The 15,347-nt window shown below is 45.1% G+C and overlaps 1 protein-coding gene across 1 annotated transcript; it reads right to left on the bottom strand.

Annotated features, from left to right (window-relative positions):
• Window positions 1–330: 330 nt before the first annotated feature.
• On the bottom strand, window positions 331–15,014 carry LOC309342285 (transmembrane protein 151B-like). Its single transcript, XM_081862778.1, has 2 exons — window positions 14,769–15,014; window positions 331–2,653 (listed from the first exon to the last, which is right to left on the bottom strand). The coding sequence occupies exons 1-2, from the start codon at window positions 14,859–14,861 to the stop codon at window positions 1,223–1,225; spliced, it is 1,524 nt and encodes a 507-aa protein (XP_081718904.1). The 5' UTR covers window positions 14,862–15,014; the 3' UTR covers window positions 331–1,222.
• Window positions 15,015–15,347: the final 333 nt, after the last annotated feature.

The following is a 15,347-nucleotide window of genomic DNA, read 5'->3' as shown; positions in this document are numbered from 1 at the left end:
CCCCTGGGTGGAAATGAGATAGCAAAGGGCAGGATTCAACTAACTAGTCTTCCTGGTGGATGCTTGTGAAAGGATTTCCATTAAGACAATGGGGTTTTCTCCCTCTTCTCCCCTGTTCCTCCCTGAAATTGACCCAGGGAAACCCCAGAACAGCAAGCAGGGAGAAGAAGGGAGAACTGAAAAGTTTGCACTCACAGAACAATTGCCATAGCGCTATAATGAACTCCTCCCAATGTCACCATGAGTGGGTTCTGCCACCTCATTTGGGGGGGTAGTGTTGCATACTAGAGAGTGGGCGGGGGGGGGGGGGGGACTGGGGCACAGATTGCTAATCAGACATGGAGCTCACTGAATGGCTTTGGGGAAGTCATTTTCCCTCCCCCTGGCCCAAATCCTTAAGTTAAGCACTTGGTTGAGCTATGGAATTTGCCAAAACAGCATACAGCTGCCAAGGTGGACAGCTTTACAAACAGATAAGACACCTTCATGGAGGATAAGGCTATCAAGAACTACTAGTGTCTAGGGACATCATGATGTCTAGGGACTACCTCCAGCTTCAGAAGCACGTTGCCTCCAGTTGCCAGTTGCTGGAGATCACACGCAGGAGAGTGCCGTTGCTCTCATGTCCTGCCTGTGAGCTTCTTGTGGGCATCTAGTCGGCTACTGTAGGGGAATGGACAAGATGGGCCTTCTGTCTGATCCAGCACCGCTCTCCTTAGGTTCTTACTGTTAAAAGGGATAATCCCACGTTAAAAGAGGCTAATTCTGTGAAGACTGCCCCAAGCTCCTTGGAAGAAGGGCAAACAAAGCCTGGTCAGTTTTCAGCACCAGTTAAATTTGGTTAAATTTGCTAACTTTGGTTAAATTTGCTAATTTGTTCCTTGGTGGAGACTCACAGGATCCGCCTGACTTGTACCGGTGCTCTTTTAACATTATTTGGTTTATGTTATTTATGTTTGGATCCTATATTGCATCCTATCCAGGAATTGTTTTAATGAAGAGTGGGTTGGAAAACTTTTAACTTAATAGAAACAAACAAAACACGTGAACTGGCTTAGAATTGACCCTTCATAAGCTTCTGGGGGAACATGCTTCCTTATTTGGAGAAGTGGGCGGCTGGGACTTTAAACCAGTTGCATCCCACAGCCGTCCTAGTATTGTTGTCACTGGCAAGCAGCCTTCTGGCAGTGAAGTTGTCCCGGGAAAGTGACAGGGTGCCCTTTCATAGTGACGTTTCCAGGCAGGATGCTCGGCGGAGACAGAAGTGCCTCGCTTCCTGGCCTTCAGGCCTGTGCACAATGAGCACTGGGAAAAACCGAGCGTCATGGTAGGTGGGTGGGTTTTCGTTGAGGGCCAGTTGACTCGAGTGGGAGCAGCACGGGTCGTCCTGGCCTCCCCGGTCAGCGATGCTGCTGCTGCGGCTCCTCCAGAGGCCTGTCCTGTGAGAGCCATGGATCCGGCACAGGGAGAAGCGGCTGGTGTTGAGGGAGAGCTGCGAATTCCCGCTGCAGCTGTGGAAGGCGTGTCGGGAGAAGATGGAGGAGGTGCTGGAGGCGTGGTGGCAGCGCTCGCAGCCCCGCGTGATCTCGCTGTACCTGCACATGGAGTAGCCGTTGCAGACGGGAGAGCTGGTCAGCTCCATGAGCATCGCCTCCGAGTAGCTGGGGATCAGCTGGCGATTGGTGCAGATGTGCCACTCGAGCTCCGTGCTGTCCTGAGTGCTGACCCTGGGGATGCGATATCTGTACAAGGGCTCCTCCGCCCCGGTGGGCACTCTGTACTCCACTCCAAGGAGCTTCTCCACGTGGTAGTGCACATAGGCAGTTCGATACTCTATGAAAACTCTCAGTGGCCACGAGACCATCATCAAAGCAGCCACCCAGAACGTATAGTGTGACACGTACCATGGAAGGTGATCAGGGTCACCGTAGGCCATCATGAGCTCTTTGAAGTCTATGTTCCTGAGCTTCATGCCTTCCCTGACCTCCATGTAGTCATCTAGCCCTTCGATCTCTGTGAAGAAATGAGCCCTCTGTGTCAGGTAAGAGTTCTCCGACTCTGTGTTGGCGAAGCTAAAACATTTGGTGAATTTCAGTCGGGTGGCTGAGAAACATTCCAGGCCCATGAGCTCTTTAGAGATGTCCTTGAACCCACAGTGGGAATAGTCAAACTCAGCTTCAGCCACATGGGTGTTGACTCTTTCATGGTAGACTTGGGTGGTTGTATAAGCATCCCCATTGCGGTACCGAGTCACTTGCCTGGTTCGCCGGACAAAGTGGTAGCTTATGGCCTTCCACCATATGCATGGCGTGGCTTGCTTCATCCTGGCAATTCGGTCATAGATACTTTCCACGTCAGCCTTGTACTGGAGTTCACTTTTGGCGCGGCAGTGCCAGCACTCCACCAAGTAGACTACGTAGAGCATGGCTAGGAACGCTAATGGAATGTAGACATAGCCGTCAGAGCAAGGGCTGTCGTGGTAGATCATGGATTTGCCTTTGAAAGAGCTGTCAAAACTAAGCTTAGTGACTTGTGTGAGTTGGCACCAAGCTACAGCTCCCAGGCAGCCGTACATGAGAATGGAGAGAAGGAGGCATTTCCAGTGGGACTCTCTGCACATGGAAGAGCTCAAAGACTGCTTGACTGGTTGTTGCTAAGAATCAGGCAGCAAAATAGGAGATGGGGGTGGGGAAAGGAAGAGAGGAGAGAAAGAGAGGATTTATTGTGAGATCATTTTAAGTAATTTAATATTTTTTACGGTCAGAGACCAGCTTATAAACACACTTGGGGGTACAATCCCAGAAGGAAAACAAACATTTAAAACAATGTACAACAATAAATTTAAAATTTATAAATGCAATAAGCGTATAGACACTTAAAACTTTAAGATAAGCTACCACAGAGAAAGAACTCAGAGTCACCCATGGAACCGAGTTTGGGAATTTTCTTAACGAACTACTTTGGGTCGGGGGATGGTCTGCACCTACAGATCTGTACACAGAATCTGGCAATCATTCAGGTCTTCTTATGATCTTTGTCTAACAGGAAAAAGTCAAATATTTGCTTTTCCGGGAGGTCAGCAAGCCTCACCTGCAGGGGATCAATGGTCTCACTACGTGCCTCTTCATAAAAGGGACATCTAAAGAACAAGTGCTCTGGGCTTCCTATGTCCCCCAATGAACAGGCGCAAAGTCTCGGAGCATATGGGACTTTTTAAAAGGATCCTTCCAGGACCGGCGAGGGCAGAGCCAAGCTTCTGGCGAGTGTAAAAGCTCTTCTTGCATTTTCAGATACGAGAAAGAAGAGAGATGCTGCCACTGCGGCTATATGTCTCTCGATTTCTCCAATTTTATAGTTGGGGCACCTTGAGGAGTCCTGTTGTCTCTCGGTGTCTATGATTCTTTGCCTGACCGTAGCATTTGCCTAGCCCAACCCCAGACTCAGAAGGCCTTGAGGAGCTAAACCCAGTTTCTGAAGGGTGTTCAGGACTGCTATTTTAAGTATTAGATGCAATCTTTAAAATTTCCTTTTTTAAAAAATTGGATCTGGTGTGCTGAGGGAACAGCTCTTTAACCCTCTTTAATTGAGCAAACCTAAATTTCTTCGGTGTGCACTTGAATCCTTTACACAAAATGCTGACTATTTGCAAACACCCTGACACAAGCTGGATGCAAGGCTTGACCCTCGCTGAGTGGATTTCTGCCTCTTGGACCAGCTCCTGGTCATTAGGCTTGTGTGATATACCCACACACCAAAGAATAAAATGCTTCCCAATCCTAGTCCCATTCACCCCAGTTTGACAAATTTATTCCTAGCTACCTTTATTGTACGTATTGCTGCTTTTCACAGAAACGAAATGAAACCGAATATAGTAAAAACGAAAAACCCCACCCCGGCCTAGCATCAGAATGTGCAGCTGAAGAGATGTTTGCATAACGGTTGCTACATACTGTTATCTATTTGCAACAAATGAATCGACCACTCCTGAACCTTACAAAAAGCTTTCCAAGAGCAACTCATTTGAAGTTAATAAATATGCTAATGGAAACATGCTAATCACTTGCACTTGCATCAGTCATCGTTTGTTTACTGCTTATGGTGTGAAAACTTCTGATGCAGGACTTGTTTCAGGTGGATTATATAAATTGCTCTTGTAGTTATTATATTTACAAACCTTTCAGAGGCTGCAGATTTAGAACTGGAATTTCTAGTACCTTTGCCACATGCATATTACCACACAGGCAAATGAGCGGAAAATCTGGTATGAATGATTTATTTCGTTTTTCAAAATATATTCAGCCCAGCTGCATTGCTGTTCATTCTAAGATACACCTGTTAAGGCTTAAAATGTTCATTCATTTGCAGCTTATTAAGCACTGGCCACCTCATGAGAAGTGAAGACTCCCTGGAAAAGACCCTGATGTTGGGAAAGAATGAGGGCACAAGGAGAAGGGGACGACAGAGGACAAGATGGTTGGACAGTGTTCTTGAAGCTACCAGCCTGAGTTTGACCAAACTGCGGGAGGCAGTGGAAGACAAGAGTGCCTGGCGTGCTCTGGTCCATGGGGTCATGAAGAGTTGGACACAACTAAACGACTAAACAACAACAACAAAGCGTTGGAATCCCAAATTAATTGCATGACCCTGGCCACCAGTCATTTTATAGGGTTTCAAAAGTTCAGTCAGTGACTGAAGCCTAGAATCTAGTTCACAACACCTGTTATTAGCACTTGTACACACTCTTTGCAGCCATAAATGAGGTGGTGAAGAGTAAATACCAGCAGATTTAATAACCTTTGATACTTCTAGATCAGAGATAACTGGCTTCTAGCCAGTCAGTAGCGCTGTTTTGCCAGATCTTCATGGGATCTCTATTGTATTGTGCATGAGAGGATGAATCCTTTTATTGAAATTAGCTGAGCTTGTCTGGTTTCATAGACTGTTCAGATGCAGAACACTTTGTACTCCTGTGATGGAGTGAAAGATTGTCAGTTTGGCTGGCACTAAACCTCATTCAGCTTCAGCATAACCAGTAAGATTGAGAAGAGATCTTGAGACACGGGAAAGCTAAGGGACAGGGAAGTCAGGGGCAAAGAGATTGAAGGATTCCCAGCCCTGATAGCCCTGAATGTTGAAGACAGTTGCAGACTTTATCTAGCCTGCTTAAAGCTGAGTGTGTGGTTCCCAGGATGGATGAGAAAGGCATTATTGATCTTTCTCTAGTGATATAAAGTGACAGTCTGGAAGGACTGTGATTTCCAAGCATGTTTTATGATTACAGCATCCACCCATTTCTCAGAGAACTCCCAACAGGTATTCCATTAAAAGCAGGCAAAATTGTAGTTACTTTTGATCTCATGACTTTGATTGCTACATACTGTTCCAAGCTAACCTAACATCATTCCAATTTACCTGATACTCTTCTCCCCCCCACAAGATATCAGTGCCTGAGAGCAGTGCTTTCACATGCATAGATTCATATTAAGCTCTGCAAGAACTTTGAAGGCTGCTTCCTGAAATCAGATCTATGCATCATGTAGAATAAGGCAGTGAAATTCTGGACTCTCCTAGTTTAAAGTCTCAGCAAGTAGAGTCTTTTGGTTTGGAGATTTGGGGTTCTTTGGAATACATACTGAGTGAATTCCACTCTTCAGCACCCTACAGCAGACACCCTGTATGGTACCCTACAGATGTTGTTGGATTCCAGCATCTATCAGCCTGAGCCAGTGTGACAGTGATCAGAGATGATGGGAGTTGTAGTTCAGAAACAGCAAACCAGCACCATCCTGGCTCTTCCTGCCCTACAGTATAACCCTCCAGATCAGCAACTGGCCCCCTTCCTCAGCCTCATCAGGAGTTTGTCTCAATCATTCTAATTAAGCATTCTAGGATCTGCCTCTGGTGCATCATCTTCTCAGGGTCCATAAATACCTGGTTGGGAGGCTTGGGAGTGGCCCAGCACACCTAAGAAACCAAGCTGTGAGCCTCTGCCATAAGCAAAATAAAACAGCTTTAGGGAGGATTTTCCCACAGCACCTGGACAAATGTTGTGTTTATTGCTTGTTACTGGGTGTGCCAACAAGTTGTTCTTTGCTGCTGGACAAGTTTTCAGAGATCATTAGGCAATCTTTTCTTCTGTAAGCTGAACAGGGATGTTCCTTGCCTTTGATTTAAAACGAAAAGAAGGAGCCTGCACACACTCAATGCCTTTGCATTTTTATAAATGGAAAGGCATTTGTTTATTCCTGCCCAAAGACTGTACCTATCTCACTCCCACCACTTTCCTTGCAAAAATCGTTCCCCCCCTCTCTTTCTCTCTCTCGTTTTGCCTTTTTAGCTCTTGCAAGACATCTGCTTCCATTTCATTAAATTGAGGTACCAGATTGACAAGAAAAGGAAGGCTGGCAGGCTGGCATTCTAGGGAACCAGGGCAGTGTAGGGAACCTGGTTGTGAACCAGGAAGCCTTGGATTCAGTGCTGTGTCCAGCCATTAAACAAACTTGGTGGGTCTTCTTGAGCAAGTCACCATCTCTCAACCTATCAAATGAGGTTGTTGTGAAGGTAAAACAGGAATGCTTAATGTACAGGGCTCTAAACTCCTCAGAGAAGGGGTGAGCAAGTGGCCCTTCAGATGTTACTGTGCCCCAACTCCCATCACCCCTAGCCAGCACGGCTAATGGGCACAGCTGATGGGAGCTGTAGTCCAATGCATGTCAAGGGTCATGGGTTCACCCCTGCCTTAGAGGAGAGTTGGGGTACATATATGATAGATAAAAACTCTCTTTGTGATGCCCAGACTCTGTGAATGGGCACAGCTCTGACTCAATCTCAACACCTTCATTTTTGGTCACTGCCCAATACTGCAGCAGCAGAACTTTGAGGCACACTTGCAATCCATCCAGGCTTTCTGAAAAGGAAATTGGAGAGAGGAGAAAAGAAGCTATACTTTTAAAGAAACTGGCTGCAATCCCTTCACAGAGTTCGCTGGCTGAAATGAATGCTAAAGCTAGTAGGATTTCGATAGTCTCAAAGTACATCCCTATATGCCTCACCCATTAGAAAGAAATCCTGGTTGCCGCTGAATGTAGACGCAACAGAAAACTGCAGCCAATCATGCAGGCTCAAGTGCACCTAACTCTTTATTAAATTGTTGCCCGTGTCAATCCTTAACTGGGCTGTGTACACATTAGTGGCTTAAAACACAGCTATCATTCTTTTCTTAATTTGATTTGAAGCTGGTTGGGGGGGAAGTGCATCAAAATGCAATATTTCATAAGAAACAACAGGATAGATGTGGGCTGTGGCTAATTTGTGTACATATATCACTTCCCAAACCAGGAATGGGAGCGCACTGGATACAGAGTAAATAGGAGTATGTATACAGTCGTATATATAGACTTGGAAGTAAGTTCAATTGTGCTTATTCCCAAGTAAAAGAGTAAAGGGACCCCTGACCATTAGGTCCAGTCATGGCCGACTCTGGGGTTGCGGCACTCATCTCACTTTATTGGCCAAGGGAGCCGGTGTACAGCTTCTGGGTCATGTGGCCAGCATGACTAAGCCACTTCTGGCGAACCAGAGCAGTGCACGGAAACGCCGTTTACCTTCCCGCCAGAGTGGTACCTATTTATCTACTTGCGCTTTGCTGTGCTTTCGAACTGCTAGGTTGGTAGGAGCAGGGACCGAGCAACGGGAGCTCACCCCGTCGTGGGGATTCAAACTGCCGACCTTCTGATTGGCAAGTCCTAGGCTCTGTGGTTTAACCCACAGCGCCACCCGCGTCCCTTATTCCCAAGTAAATGGCTACAAATGTTTGAAGTCTTACCCAGCACTCATAGCATGTCCTAAGAAAAGCCACTGCCTCTCAACTTCCTTCCGCAAAATCAAAGTAAGAATACTGACCTATCATAAACACTGTTAATATGGATTATAGGGAGAGGATATGTAGTGCTTTAGAATATGGCTGCATTTGTATGGAGCCTTATTAATAGGTAGCTTCCTTGGGTAATGAAAGGATAGCCACTAATTTTCGGTCCTGCTTCCAAAGATTTTGCATATTCTGACTAATGGGCCATCAGAAGGCAAACACTCCAGAGCAAACAGATATAAAGGAATGATAATAACACTAGAGAGGAGTATGAACTAAGTGGATCAATCTTCAAGCACTACAATCAGGGATATGGGCTGTGTGAATCAGTCTTTGTTCAGAAATATAAACCTAGAATGAGGCAGCTATAAAAATGCAATCAAGATTTTGCTATTAATAGTAGAGTGATGCTAAAAGAAAGCTGCCTCCTTGCATTTCTTCTGTAACAAATGGACCAGCTACCACCTCTTGTCCTGGCTGTTTTGCCACAGGGAAGCAATGATTGCCATCCAGCTCCAAACACACACACACACACACACACACACACACACACACACACGAACACCATTTCAGGCATCAAATGTGGGTGGGCAAAGAGATGTTAGTAAGGAGAGAGAGAGACTCAGATAAGGATCAATGTCCTGTGCTTGAATACACTTAAGACTAAATTGAAAAACAGCAGTGTGCTTTAAGTTGGGATCTATTTTCTGTTTCAAGCCCCACAGTAACTACAGCTCTATCACCAATACAAAACAAACAGCCACTTCTTCATATCTTTCACTGCATGGGCAGCCAACGTGGTGCCTTTGAAATGCTGTTGGACTACGTCTCCCACCATCCCTGTCCAGTGGGCATGCTGGCTGGGGCTGATGGGAACTGGAGTCCAATGACATCTGGAGGGCCATAGTTTTTCCCCATCTCTGTGTCCTGTGGTGGGTGTTACATTTATCAGATGCAATATAGAAAAGTAATGTTTCCTTCTGAGAACAGGAGGTGCCATAAGATATTTACACATATTCAGTGAATGAAAGGATGTTGTCAACAAAACCTTGTTGTATTCATAATTCTGAAATGTTCTCTATGTTATATTTGCTATTATGTTGTTGCTTTATTGTGTTATTATGAAATTGTTGTTGTAATAGTTGATTTTTTGTTTTCTTTGTTGTAAGCTGCTTTGAGCATGATTCTTTTTGTGAATATGTGGCATGAAAATTGTGGGATAAGCAGTCTCATATAACCAACATGCTTAAGTCTAATTAATGCATGAAGGAGTTAATACCATAGAATAAGCTGTACTGTCAGGCTTAGTTATATCACTTGCCTTACAGTTTTACTACCTGTGCAACTTTTCTGACTGATGTATAGAAAGGCACATGAACCAGACCTTTGAAGAGTTTATAAGTAAACCAATGTTAAACTTACCAAACGTGGTCCTTTCCTATGCTGAGGGAAGAGGGAAATTTTTGGAACACACTTGGAAGGGTACATTTTAAAGGTCTAGCAGCCTATATTTCCATACTTTGCTTTGCTGGGGTTCTCTCACCAAAGAGTACTTGCCCCAAACTTGGATCTTGACATCTAGAAATTATTCTTTCTATATGTATATGTTGTGATCCAACACGAATAAACTAATGAATGAATGAATAATGGAGAGCAACCAAGGTAATGGGGAACGTATGGGGGAAATGGGTCTTGTTCTTAAAATTGACCTTATATTTGGATTTTCCAGTATTATTTATTTATGATGCATATTTATAGCCCACCTTTTATCAGAGGATAACTCTGAGCGGAGGCCAGGAGTGAGGAGGACAGTTGAAAGAAAACCTTTTAAGCATTCAATCTAAAAAATAATTAAACTGAAACACTAACAATACTAAAGCGGCAATCAGATCCCCAGGAAACTGACTAATCCTTGTGAGCAGATTTCTGTATTTTGGCAGGCAAGAACAATACAAACACAATACAAAGGCAGGTGTTTGGGTAGTATAGCTTTTTTTTGTTCACTGCTGTTCATTACTAACATCAAGATTCATAATTAAGTGTGGAAGAGACAAGCTTTCAAATTGGCAGTCAGTATTTTTAGACATTGGAGACCAAGCAAACATTTCTGTGCTTTTTAAATTATATGAAGTACGCTTACATCATGTCTCCATATTGGCAACAGGAGGCAGGCCGAGCTAATTTAAAACTTCCATTTTTATATTTGCAGTATCATGAGTATGATCTTGCCCAACAGAATAGATTTCACTAATACACATCCTTGGCTCCTTGAAGCTCCCTCTCTTTCATTTAAAAAGATTAACTAATTTGATTCTGCAGTTCCCATGTTTATATTGAAATGTAAGTGGCAAGTTAAAAGCAGCCCTGGACTACAGCCATTTAATACTGCAGGGATAAGTGAGCAAAATAAATAACATGATCCAAAGAGCTGCGGGCTGAGCTGCTGTTTATGCTCAGGAGTTCCACCCCTTTCCATTAGTCCTCCTCCTTCTGTAGCCTGACATTCCTCCTTACAATTCCAGAAAGCCAGGAGTCTTCCAATGTGGACTCCAATGACTCCTAAGGAGACAGTGTCAAAATGGGTCCAAAATGGATGGGCATACAGGGTCCACTGGGAAATAACCTGTTTGAATAATGGGGCTCATTTAAATTGTCATGGCCCCACTCAGTAAGCCAGACATGTACCTCGTTGAGGAGGAGAGAGTGTACAATGGAGGCTCTGGTATCATGAAGGAACATGGAATTGTAGAGTTGAAAGGGTTATCTAATCCAACCCCCTGCAATGCAGGAATCTCAACTAAAGCATTCTTGACAGGTGGCCATCCAACCTCTGCTTAAAAACCTCCAAGGTAGGAGAGTCCACCACCTCCCAAGGGAGTCCATTTCCCTGCCAAACAGCTCTTACTGCCAGAAAGTTCTTGCTGATGTTTAGTCAGAATCTCCTTTCTTGTCACTTTGAGTCACTGGGTTGCGTCCTATCCTCTGGAGCAACAGAAAACAAGCTCGCTCCATGTCTTCCGTGTGACAGACCTTTGGTTATTTGAAGATGGCTATCTGAAACCCAGGATGCGGGTGGCGCTGTGGGTAAAACCTCAGTGCCTAGGACTTGCCGATCATATGGTCAGCGGTTCAAATCCCTGTGGCGGGGTGAGCTCCTGTCTTTCGGTCCAAGCTCCTGCCCACCTAACAGTTTGAAAGCACCCCTAAGTGCAAGTAGATAAATAGGTACTGCTTTATAGCGAGAAGGTAAACGGCATTTCCATGTGCTGCGCTGGTGCTGGCTCACCAGAGCAGCTTTGTCACGCTGGCCACGTGACCTGGAAGTGTCTCCGGACAGCGCTGGCCCCCGGCCTCTTAAGTGAGATGGGCACACAACCCTAGAGTCGGACACGACTGGCCCGTACGGGCAGGGGTACCTTTACCTTTACTTTTTATCTGAAACCCAGGGGGGCAACTAGCAGTGTTCTTCCAGATCATCTCAGGTGTAGCCCCACCTGCCAGAGATGCTGAAGGGCCTTCCAAAGAAGCCATGAGGAGCACAAGAGTGCAGGCTCCCAGGGCAAGTATGGTCACTTCAGAGAGGCCCTCCCTGGGAAAGGCAGAGCTTAGTTGGGTCTGCACAAGAATGGAAGAGCTTAATTTGTCTCTATCTTTACAGCTGGCATTACAGCCCATGCCCAAGGAAACATGCTTCTTTAACAGATGGATTGGAGGCATCCTTTTAGCAGGATCTGTCTCGCAAAAACTTTGCCTTACACTGTGGGCTACTGACCACAGCCAGAACCGGAACAACTAGACTTAATCCAGAGATTCAGTCACTAGCACTTACAGCTAGTGCTGAAAGGAATGTTTCACTTTCAAAATTTTGTGAATTCCCCAACCCAAAGAGGGCAAACCGAAATGTGATAGGAAGGGGCAGCCTTATGTTTTTCCCAGTGTAAAATGGAAGGCTTGTGGTGATCACATTTCAAAACTGAACTTAGAACAGGTGCGTCTGTTTGCATTTGCAAAGTCAGATTTAGCTTTTTAAGTTTATTTTAGTGCTTCTCATGATAGCATGTAGTATTCACATATCACTTTTAGCTTTTTTTTTAACGGCCACATACAATGTCTCAAAATCAGCAAAGGTCTTGTAGCAATGTAATGACAAAGACATTTTATTACCGCATGAGCTTTCATGGAATAGAGTTCACTGCATGAAATGCAGGGGAAATGATCCTCGCTTGTCAGTTTAAACAAGAATCCTGGGGCATGCTGCTCAATTTGCACAGGGGTATAAAGCAGAAACAATGTAAATATTGGAGTGAAAATGACAACAGAATGCAAAAGTATAGTCCATGACAATTCGGTTAGAGCTCAAATATATGCAAAACGGCGTCCGTAACTGGTGATTTCTGACCAGTGCCAAGGTGATTGTCTTAAGTGACAATACAGCTAGAACTTAAATATATGCAAAAATGAGCACAGTGACCCTTCCACAGCAGCAGTGATTGGTGATAACAGCACTTCTGGGTAAATTTATTGTTTTTGCTTGAACAGACTTAACATGGCAACCCCTTTGGAGACTGATATTGCCTCAATATTCCTTACAACAACTCTCTGAAATAAGCGAATATCATTACCATCTCTTTATTACAAATGGGAGGCTGCTACTGAAAGATAACAGCTTACTTAAGGCAATCCAGAGGCTCATAGCTTAAGTGAGATTTGAGCTAAGCATTTCCTAACTCTGTTAATCCTTGCACTACACTAGCTCTCCAAAGTTTCATAAATTACAGCCACTAGTTTAACAGAAGTAGGTTCTGGAAGGGACATAAAAGGCAGGTGTGAATTTATGTCCTAAGGATTTCCCCTTTATTTGGGATAGCCCAGGGTTATGAACGTAGACTTGCTATTTAGATACTATTCTTTAGGAGGGAATGACCACTGTGTAAAATGAAAATGATTTCATGGAAGAAATAATAGTTCAAAATATTCCTATGGTGATATTGATCAGATGTTATTAGCTCACACATATTTAAGAGGTGGTGAAACTGATGCCTGCTGCTCTGAGCTGGTGCCAATGTGATAGCCCCATGAGTCTCTTCCAATGCTCATCATGTCTCAAGGCCACAAGGCCAGGTCTGAGTGTGAGAAATGCAGCTGCTCAAGTTATGTCAGTTGCGACAGATCTGCCATTTAGCAGTAGCATGGCAAATGATGCCTGTCCATACGTCCATATTCCAGAAATTTCCACTGAACTCATTGAATAAGACTGATGTGTTATGTTTTAATAATAAATTGTTGGATATTATGAAACATAAAGCTGACATGCTCATTTGAGAAACTTTGCCCCTTACATTCTATTTGTCACAAAAGTCATGCTTGATAGGAATATCATAGCATATTAATGAGATATTTACTTTGAGCCTTATCAAGTCAAAGTTATTCACACCCAAGTCCCATTGATTTCAACTGTGATAGCTGGTCATGGATGGCACTATCTCTAGTTCAAATCAAATTTCACAGGGATACCCATGCTAGTCGGTTGCAGTGAAAACAACCAAGAGCCTTGTGTCACCTTAAAAACTAACACATTTATTGTGGCACAAAGTTTCATGAGAGATGCACAGTGAAGTGGGTTATGTCATAACTGAAATCAATGGAGCAACAAAGTGCTTAACTTCGTGCACCATATATTATATTATTTTCTTATGCTGATGTTCATAACGTTTTGTATCACATATGTTTGTATGATCTTTTAATTATGTTGCTGCAGGCTAGTTTATTTTTAATTGTAAAATCGAGTGGGTTTTTGTGTGTGTAAAAGATTAATATAGTAAGATATTTCTGCAATGGTGTAAAATCAAAAACATATATTGCCTAATATTAATATTTTTTTTAAAAAATATTATAATATAAAACAACCAAAGCACCAAACATACAACCATTGCTGATTATTTAGACTTTGTTGACATGGTTGACAGTCCACAGAAACACACACACACAAACACACAAATCTTTGCAGACTGCTTTATGACCCTGATGGAGAAAAGTGATTTGTTGAGGTCAATCCACCAGACTGCAGCAGTGCATTTTGGAAACTCAGCTGTATCAATCCCATCCAGACAGCAGCAGAACCCTTGTTTTGACTTTCTTATAAGAGAAAAACAGAGGTTTGTGTATCGAATGAAAAAAGCCCCTTAATTACTAGGATGTGCCTTTGATGTTTGTGCAGGACATTCGATGGTGCGGGATGATTTCATACAAGGAAGGAGGGAGAGAAACCCAAGCTTCAGTCTTTGGAGCTCCTTAAACCTGAATTATGGTGGAGCATATTCAGGGTTTACTCCAATTCCAGGACCTCGGAGAGCTCCCTACCCTTGCATACCCGTCGCTTGATCGCTTTTGACTTGCTGGAACCTTCATTCTAGCTGGCTGCTTACTGCCCCAGCTGAGCATCCGCAAGAAAGAAGTCTACACCACAACTTATCTCCCTCTCTTCCTCTCCCGCTCTCCAAACCTCCTAAATTTCAAGGGGGTGGGTAGAGGTGGAATACGAAAACGGTTCTTGTCATTTACTGGTGCGGCTTTTCCTGACCCGGTTCTTTTTGCGGCAATTTTGCTTGAGTTTCACCAACCCGGAATCTGAAAGCACCCTGGTCCCGGGCTTTGACCCAGAGCTCATCCCTCCAATACCACACTGGAGTTGAGTGAGTCTTCAAAATGCACAGCTCCACTCTCGCCTTCCAACTTGTGTGTGTTTGTGTCCCCGCATGCATACAACACTGCGTGTCTGCTTGTATACAGATACTCAACCACACGACTCCCCCCTTCAAAATTACACACACACACACACCAACAACCAACAACAACAACAACCCAGGCTCCCCTTTGTCCTTGTCCTCCCCTTTGTCCTCACCTCCTCGCCAGCCGCTGTAGCTGCAGCTCCTGCTTCTTCTGGAGTATTTGCGCTTGTTCCAGCGGCTGGCTCTGGCTCCCCCTCCGAAGACATGCTTTGCCATTACAGATCTCGCTGCCCTACTCGCGCGTCTCGATAGAAGCCAACAGGACCGGAAAGTTCCTCCTCCCCGGGAGCCAGCGAGCAGGCTGGCGGGCCGGCCCGAGTGCAGGTGCGGGCCGGGTGGCCCCTACCGGACTCTGCCCCGGGACTGCCGCAGGTCGCTGTCCATGGTCCTGAACGATCGCCTGTGCTTACCAGCGGCCGACGAGCCTCCCAGAGCGGGAACCAATCCGGCGCGTTGCTTGGTCCCCTTCCAGGGCAGCCTCGGCGCTTCGGGCTCGGGGGCTCCCGCTGCCGTGACCATCGCCTGTCTGGCAGGTCGGCAAACAACACTGCGGCTGCTCGTTAACTTTGAGGCGGGCAGCGGTGGGGAGGGGGGGGGGTTGGGAAGACGCGGAAGGCGCCTCTGGCGAGAGGCTGGCGAGGATGCCTGGCCCAGGGAGACGGGTCCCCCCCCTCCTCTCGCCGGGGACGGTG

Source organism: Podarcis erhardii (genome assembly GCF_964252035.2).
Source record: "Podarcis erhardii genome assembly, chromosome: 1".
Classification (NCBI taxonomy): domain Eukaryota; kingdom Metazoa; phylum Chordata; class Lepidosauria; order Squamata; family Lacertidae; genus Podarcis; species Podarcis erhardii.
This window is presented reverse-complemented; position numbering and strand designations above follow the sequence as displayed.